Source organism: Coloeus monedula, assembly GCF_965178545.1.
Source record: "Coloeus monedula genome assembly, chromosome: 2".
NCBI lineage: Eukaryota > Metazoa > Chordata > Aves > Passeriformes > Corvidae > Coloeus > Coloeus monedula.
Window position 1 is genome coordinate 57,489,794 of NC_138782.1, and position 8,663 is coordinate 57,498,456.

General features: G+C 47.4%; 1 protein-coding gene across 1 annotated transcript; it reads right to left on the reverse strand.

Moving 5' to 3' along the window:
• Positions 1–617: 617 nt before the first annotated feature.
• TAGAP (T cell activation RhoGTPase activating protein) lies at positions 618–8,443 on the reverse strand. Its single transcript, XM_082302305.1, has 10 exons — positions 8,353–8,443; positions 7,841–7,925; positions 7,678–7,731; positions 7,022–7,088; positions 5,353–5,525; positions 4,112–4,273; positions 3,544–3,653; positions 2,669–2,864; positions 2,025–2,142; positions 618–1,835 (listed from the first exon to the last, which is right to left on the reverse strand). The coding sequence occupies exons 2-10, from the start codon at positions 7,865–7,867 to the stop codon at positions 661–663; spliced, it is 2,082 nt and encodes a 693-aa protein (XP_082158431.1). The 5' UTR covers positions 7,868–7,925; positions 8,353–8,443; the 3' UTR covers positions 618–660.
• Positions 8,444–8,663: the final 220 nt, after the last annotated feature.

Below are 8,663 nucleotides of genomic sequence, written 5' to 3' on the forward strand. Positions count from 1 at the left end.
CCTCAAGACACATGAGGGTTACTTTACACATTCCCATAATGACCTTAGAGGGCTCCAAACCCAGGCTCAGTGTACAACACTAATCCTGATTAGTGGTCAGATCATTCTTATCACAGCAAGCAGGAAGATGGAATGGCAGCAGGTACAGGGGGTTTATGGAAGAGTGCTGAAGTGGCCGAGATAACAGAACAGCTCTTCCCCTATGAGGGTAACTGCCAGCCCACTTTTTAATGCAGAGAACCAGCGAAGCACTGCATCAGCCTGGAGCACACACACGCATGACAAATGGTACAGAGTCTGTGACAATACAGGAAACAAAAAGAAGGTGAGACAGGTTTTGGACCTGCCAACATTTTAATTGTCATTTCAGGAATACAAATACAACACTGTTTATGATCCGCTAACTACTCTTCCCACACAACAGGTTATGTACAGCATACTAACTTACATTTTTACATAATGATACACAGGTCTTCACCAGCAACAACTCTTGTGGTGAAAGGATGTGACATGTCAAGCTGACAGACTCTTCAGAAAAAAAAGTTCATGCAGAGCTAGCTTATTCTTTGTCTCTTGAAAGTAAAATCCTACAAATGATTAGCAAGATGTCTATTTTTACAATATTTACTTTGTACAGTGCAAAGAGGAAGGATAGGCTTTTTAAACGTAGGACTCCTTAGCAAACTGGATCTGCTCTACCTCAAAAAGTGGCTGGCTGCACCTCTGTGCTACATACTCAAGTTTGTTCTTTTGACAGGACTCAGACATGGCTCTCATCCGGTAGACTCCTGGGGTCACGGGTAAACTCACACGGGAGTTTACTCCTACATTGATGCTGAAGGTTTCAGTTTCCATGTCAGAATCCTTTGTTGCAGAAACTCTGGCACTGTGCAGATCCCTTAGATCCGTATATGCTGTGTCCTGTGCACTGTGGCTGCATGGATGAGGCAGCAAAGCATCCTGGTTTGACACCGCTAATCTCAGAGTTTGAACTGTGAGACTGTGGGAGGGAACTTTAGTGGCCAGACAGTTTTTAACAGCCTCTTCATAAGAGGGTGGTCTTCCAGGGTTTTTCTGGTCCACATCTCTGAACACTTCATCAACTGACCTGAAACGGGGCCTCTGCTGATACTCCACGTGCAATGGTTTGTCATCATTACGACTGTCCTCCTGGACAATTCTGCAGGAGAACTGATCTTTCTTTGTGAAACTGTCCCTCTGAAAAAACATGTTTTTTCCAGGCCCCCAACTCTGGGTTTTTATTAGTGTTTTCCTGTGGTTTGCAAAAGAGAATGACATGGAATGTTTTTTGATCTCTCTGCTAGGTGTACTGCAGTCTTCAGTCGCCTTGGTGGAAAAGGACTGAGGCCTATTTAAAAAGGTTTTTTTGGGACTAGAGGGTGAAACTACTGGGGAGCTGGTGAAAACTGAGCCATCAGAACTCTCCAGAGAGCAACTGGAGGATGTTTTGGGTAGAGAGTCAGTTGATAATTGTGAAGGTAAGGCTGCAAGACGTTTCTCCAGTGCCTCCAACCATGGCTGTTTCTGCTGAACTGGAAAATTGTCCTCACTTTTGTTTAGTTTCTGTTTCCTTATTGTGTCATCAAGGCAGTTTTGGAAGGACAAGTCTGACTCCGAATACCTCCTGTCCATTGTGCTGATGTCATTTCTGAAATTAGTCAGTGAAGGGGCAGAGATGTGTGTTGGGTATTTTCTGCTCACGGTAGCATTCCTCCCTTTGGCCTGCTCCATCTCAGAGGTACAGGGGCAGCCTTCCACTTCGGGATCTGGGCTGTCATAGGCAGAGTCATTCTGATGAGCTGCACAGAGTTGTTCTGTGGGGAGAAAGCAGACATTAATTTTCACTGACCAGCTGAGAATGAAAGAGAATTACACAGAGAGAGTTCAGAAGAGCACTTCAACAGTTTTGAACCCTCTGTGTTTCCACAGATATATTCGCATATCAAATTCAATAATTTGGCCCAGCAGCCCCAGTCAGCGATATCCCCAGTCCCTTCTCATACCTGTGGAGCTGTCTGTGTGCTCTGGTGAGCCCTCAGCCAAGGCACAGGCAGGGAAAGCAATGTCTTCCTCAAATATTTCCGAGCAGTTGTTTATGAGGAACTCCACCAACACTGTCACCTGCACACAGAAAACAGCCCATTTCAGTCAAGAGGGATGAAAACATATTGCAGACTCTTTCCTGAGCCTGCCTGCTGTCTCTGTAGGAAGGATGGCGCAGAGCAGGGTGGCTTCTGCCAAAATCCTGGCTTACAGTCTGAGGGTGGGGGATGAGGCCTGGTGCTGCAGACAAATGGATCTGCCCCAATACAGACAAAACACCACCAGCCCCAGCTTTGGCCTCGCTGCCCGAGGGCCCGGGGGTGACGGTGCCCACGGGTGGCCCTTGCTCTCCACATGCAAAGTCTGCAGGAGCTGTGCTGTGACTTAGGGGGCTGCAGGGCAGCTGCTGCTTTTGCTCAGAGGAGGCGAGACCAGGGGCAGCCTGGCCCATCCCATCGCGGGCTGAGGGACACCTGAGCCGAGGGGTACCCCCAATGTCCCGGGGTGCTGTTCTGTTCAGCTTCCACAAAGGCAGTGGGATCCCTGTGGATGGCTCTGAACTGCCGCAGAGGGAGGGAGCGGCTGCTGGGTGAGTTCCACGCACCTTGTCGTTCATCTCCTTCTGCACTTCCAGCGGGAGCGCGTTGTCTGTCCCCGGGCTCAGCATATTTGGGCCAATGCAGATGGCCAGGTTGCCGGAGTCCATCCTGTTGGTCTCGGCATTTTGGCTGATGTGGTGGAGCAGAGAGAGCAAGTGCTTGAGCAAGACGAGGTTTGGTCTTGGCAGCTTGTCAGCCACCCTGCATGAGCACAAATGACATGTGACGTTAATCGATGGTGCAGTGGCCTCTGCTTCTTGACTTGAGCAAGTCTCAATTAAACTTGGAGCGACAACACTTCCTCCAGAAAGGGGCACGTGTGTGCTCACTGTAACTTTCAGAAATCCCTAACTGCAGCTGAGCATGTGGTTAATTATGAGACCTTGAATTACAAGGTCCTGACTGAAAGGCAGCATTGCAGAAGCCCATGTCCCTGGGTAGATGGGATGCTGCCAGGAGATGTCACTGGAGGCTTCCCAGCACCCGTGGTTGTACTGTGGGGCTTTCAAAGCACTCCCAGTCAGCCTCCACACCTACTGTTCCTAAAGAGCAAAACACAGTGGTGGTCTCCATGTGCCCAACTCCACCCCCAGCAGATGTGAGAGCTCCGTGGCAGTGCCTGTCCCACAGCACCGTGACAGCGTTAGCTGGGGCACTGCAGCCTCTGCCCTGTTCCTGCATTGGTGGTTTCATAAAGCAATCTCAAGTAACTTCAGGAAGTGCTGGAACCCTCTAAACCAAACCCCATGGAGCAATAGCAAGCCGATATAAATGGCAGGTTTTTAAATGAGACTCTTGATTTCAAAAGACATTGTTGGCCTCTACCAGCCACTCCATTTCATTAGGGCTGATTGCAAAATTTCCTGGTTGAAAAACTTACTCTTTCAATTCTTCAATTTTTTCTTGCTTGTTTGGCTTCTCTAGAGCTTGCATCCATTTCTCATAGAGGTCATCTGACAGGAGTTTGGAGGGAATATTTCGGAGAAAGTCCTGCAAAGCCAAGAGATTTAGATGAAGCTTTGACACCACTCCTGATCACAGAGAGAGCATTACTGTCACATGGGCTCTCTAGGAGGCAGGTTGACTTGAGCTACCTGACCATCAGCACTGACAGAGCAGTGCAATGCACAAGTGCACTTGCACTTTTGTAGTAACAGGACCCAGCTTTCAGTTGCTTTTCCTTTGCCCATAAATCTCACTATTGCTCCCTGGCAAAATACTGAGCAAGAGGACAAAGTGAGTTTCCTGTGGGCATGCAGGAAATCAGCAGCCCAACAAGTAGGACTGAAAATCAGGTGGAAAAGGCCAAACTTTCCTAAGCCTGAAGCAGTAAGTCTGACTTTGTTCTGTCTTCAGCCAAGAGTCCCACCTAGGTCAGCTTGGTGCATTGGATTGGGCCTGTGCATATTAGCAGTGTCCTCCCACCAGGGTAGCTGACAATTACTCACCTTCAAAACCACTGCCAGCAGGTGCACAGATTTGCTTTTCAGATCAACATTCCCGCCTTTGTTTAGGTCCTCCTTCAACTCCTTTCGTGCTTTCTCATTGGCAGCTTTTCTGAATATCCCTTCAGTAGAAGGTCCTTTCATATACAATATGGCTAGGACATCCTGCAGGAAAAAAAATTAAACAAGAATGGAAGAACAGTTACTTCGATGAAGGAAGTTAGCAGGTGAGCATTTCTTTAGAAATAGAAGAAAAATTGTCTGAAGGTACACTGTACTCTGATTAGCTCAGGATCTAGTTCTTGCTCCAAGTAGATTACATGGGAAGTAGTCTGATTTTCCTCTAATCCACCTTCTTTTTGAACTGATGAACTCCACTAACTTCAGTGGAGTCATCCTTGCTTACTTCCGGAAGGAAACAAGAGATGGCTTAAATCTTAGTTCACATCCCCTTTCTCACAAGCCAGGCAAATACTACATAGAAGAGACAAATGCATGTCTATCAGGAAAGCCAATTCAGTGTGAGAACTGTTTTTATCCAGACCATTTTTATCTAAAGATGGTCTTTGTTTGGTCTTTGTTAGAAGATGATATTTGTTTGTGGCAGTCCATAGCTGAATACTTGTTTTTCGTGGAAATACAGAAATCCTTGGAAGTTTATGTTGCTGAAAGATTCATTTAAATTACTTCTTTAAAATCACAGATGTTTATACTAAGAAGCCTATCTTCAGTTCCTGGTCCTGGGTTCTCTACACTCCAAGTTACTTCCAGTGAAAGTTGGGTGGGCTGGACAAAACCTGCAGACCTGAGCCTTTCTACATCAGGGATGGGTCCTGAATTTATCAGGGGTGTGTGTGTAGGGTAAACACCAAAATCACTCATCTCCTGGGTGATGCAGCAGAAGTACAGGGTATCCTGCCTCACACTGAGGTCAGAGGTATCACAGAATCACAAAATGGTTTGGGCTGAAAGGGACCTTAAGGATCATCTCATTCCAAGCCTCTGCCATGGGCAGGGACACCTTCCACTAGACCAAGTTGCTCCAAGTCCCATCCAACCTGACCTGGAACACTTCTAGGGATGGGGCAGCCACAGCTTCTCTGGATGACCTCATACCCTCACAGCCAAGAATTTCTTCCCAATGTCCAATCTAACCCTGCTCTCTGTCAGTTTGAAGACATTTCCCCCTTGTCCTGACACTCCAGGTCCTTGTAAACAGTTCCTCTATAATGGTACCTCCTTACCTGGACTGGCTGGGGCAGTGTGTCATCTTCCCCACAGATAAGTGCCAGAGGCTGGCCAAACAGAGTGATTTTGGCACCTGAGTCCAGCTGTCCTGAGGAATTTCTTTTGGTAAGGCTCCGTCTCAGAGTAAATGACTGTGATATCACCTTCTTTCTTTTCTTTGTTCCATCTGCTGCAAGTAAGAGGAAAACAAAAGATCGATTTAAAATTAAAAAAAAACCAACAGAGCACTATGTGGTCTTTCATCTGTGTGCAGTGCAGAGATGTATGTTGAAACAACTCAAACCAAATGGGGAGAAACTGAGAGACAACTAAGTGGTTACTAGGGGAACAACTGCATAAACTGTAAAACTGTGGCCATCCCCCTAAGGCCACCACCTTTCCTGTTTTGGGTTGGGTGTTTTTTACATTCTAGTCACTGTTTCTTCTTAGAGAGTGGGAACATACCAGGCACAGAAATAACAACATTTGTAGAGATGTTTGATATTGCAGTAGTTTCTGTGATAACTCTGAGGCAGATATAGCACTTGGGCACCTAGCAATGACAACAATAATTTTCACTATGTGGTCTGACTGTGCCCCAGCCTTAGGGCAAGAGTACAAGTAGGGGTTCCTGCTTCTTGGCCCCTTTCACAGCCTGAAAACATACGGCTCCAGCTCTGCCAGCTCTGGAGCCAGCTCTATCGACAATGTTCCTAGAGCTAGTGCTTGCCCCCTGCCAGCCAGCCAGTGGAAGGTGATACTTGCTCCAAGAGGATGGGAGCATCAGAGTAGGGCCTCACTGGCTTCAGGGTTAGAGATCTCTTAGAATGGGTTTTCCATCTACTTCATAAAGAGGAGGGCCTGGAATTTGAAGAGGATAGTTTTAATGGGGGGGGAGGGGGAGGGGGGGGGTATGCCTTTTTTTTCCCTTTCAGAAACAGAGAGAAAAGAAACCTTTACCACGAAAGCTTTCTAAAGGATTTGCCTTCTGCAAACTTCCAATATATGTCATGCCTTCTACTCCAAAATGAAGTTGTCTTACACAGATGAGAAGTTCTCAGGACCTCTCTTTGTGACTTAGCACAAGCTCTTGGTAGGTGGGGGTTAAAAAATTTGAAGAAGTCACCTAACATTATAGTGTAATGTGAAATATTTGCTTCTGATACTCCTGAAAACTGATCTGCTGTGGTGGTCTGCTCCAAATCTGACCCTGCTCTGTTAATGGTCTTCTGCTCTGGGTTGTTTACAGGTGCTGAGGTTTTGCATGGTGAGAAAAACAAGTGCTGGTGCTTCTGCCAAGAGGGTTTATTTGCTCTGGTGTGCAACAGCTGGTAGCAGTACTCAGTACTTTCTTGCAGTGCCACACCTCAGTGGGGATGCTTGAGTGAGAAAGAAACACATTTACTTCCCATTGCTACCACAGAACACAACAAAACCTGGCTCTGAGGACCAGGAAATGGGAATGCAAGATCTCTGTCACTCAGAACTGTCACCTCTGCCACTGAGCATATGGGAAAGAAGTAATTTGTAAGAGAGTGGCAGTCCAGGGCTTAAGTCCTCTCCTGGGTGGGAACTGTGGCTTGCTCTCAGGGAGGGGAAGCAGGCGGTTTCGGGTGGTTTTGCACAAGTGCCAGCTTGCAAGCATTATATAAGAAGGCAGTTCCTCAGTTTGTTTTTGAAACTCACCATTTGAGAGGCAAAGTCCGTCTTCAGCATCTGCTGGGCCTGACAGGGGACATTTCTTGGTATCATCCTGCAAAAAAGCATATTAGGGTTACAGAGCTGCCGTAGCAGTGAGGGCCACCAGCGAGCTGCTGCAGCTCCTCAGAAGTCTGGGGAGGCCCTGGGGAATAACCAGACATGCCCAACATCTGCTGAAGGGGTGCCTCGGCCCAGGACTGACACTGCATAGCTGCCCAGTGGAGGGGCCTGTGGTAAACCCTGCAGCCAGACACCCCAGTCATGCCCAGGAGGTCACAACCCTGTGCTCTTTCAGGCTACACTTTCAATCCAGAGAAGCCACAGTAGGACATAGCCTCCATTTTTGTGTCCTCCCCTGGCACTGGGAATTTCCTCCCAAACTCCTCCAGGAAGCCTTGATGGCTTTGAAGCCTGTAAGATTCCTGAGAAATGCTCCTCATGAGCCAGGGGAATGCATGGACTGCCCCCAGCAATGTCCAGCTCCCTCTGCTCAGTGCAGCACAGAGCTGCCTTTGAAGAGCTCTGCCCATTCCTGGGTGAGGGTAGGCAGCTGGCAGCTACTGAAGGAGCCACCCCCACTTTGCCAAGGTATCTCACACCAGTACCCAAGAAGGATCCAGGAAAATGTAAGGGCTGCTTACCTCTGTCTGGCACTCAATCAGACTCTCCATGTTCCCAGCATTTAGTGTCTTTGACTAGTCAAGAAAACAAAGACACTGTATGAGTAACTGAATGCTGTGGTTTAGAAATCAGAGCTTTTCAAAATCACTATGTTGACAGAGCTGAAATAATTAAGATACTCACAGTATTACAGCTGCTTAACACTTTCATTAGGAGTTTAATCGGAGGAGCTCTGGACACTCTGGTTTCCTTCAGTCCTTTTGTTTGCCTGTTTATTGAATAGGGAATGGACAAAGAAGGAGTCTTTTACAACTGCACCCTTCTTGGCTTTCTCCTCTGCAAGCCAATCTAGTATGTATGATCCCGAACCAGCAATATCTCCCACACAAGTAAACCATTAATCCCTTCTCTGGAAGGGCATTCAGCTCTGCTGCCCTATCTGCCTCCTGATTAAAACAAAATAAAAGCAGCTTTCCATTTTTAATCCACACAAAAAGTGAGAAAGTGGTGGCAGCGTGGTCATTAATCCACACACCCAAGGCTGAGCGACTCAGTCAGCTCTGCCCACAAGCTACACTTAGCAGTGGGTGCACCTCTCCCCATCTATATTTTTGTACATCTCTGTGAAGCTGCAACTGAAGCTCTCCACTGACTTCAACCACCATGCCACAGATTTTATCAAAGGCAGTACTTACCCAAGGAGTGAGTCCAGCCAGAGCTCCTTCACCTCCCGTGAACTGCAGAGGAAAGGAGAAACAGCATCACTCCCCGCTGCTTACTAATCCTTTGGATGGAGGCAGGCAACTAAACAGTGCGTACCGCGTGTGCTGCCGTATATACGCAGAAGGGGCAGGTGGAAATTCACAGGCAGGAAGAAGCATCATGGGGCAGGACCGAGACACTACCAAATTTCTGGCTTCCTCTTTCCTTTTAGAGGAGCTGTTTTTTTGGTTTTCCCCCCCTTAAAGAAAAAAAAGAAGCTCTGATAGCTGTTATGGATGGAAAA

Bases quoted from the DNA above. Each gene is read 5' to 3' on its own strand.
- TAGAP (XM_082302305.1), bottom strand. From the start codon at position 7,867: ATGAAAGTGTTAAGCAGCTGTAATACT. The intron at 7,089-7,677 runs GTAAGCAGCCCT...GCTTTTTTGCAG, and splicing joins TGATTGAGTGCCAGACAGAG to GATGATACCAAGAAATGTCC. The intron at 2,865-3,543 runs GTAAGTTTTTCA...GTGCTCATGCAG, and splicing joins AAAATTGAAGAATTGAAAGA to GGTGGCTGACAAGCTGCCAA.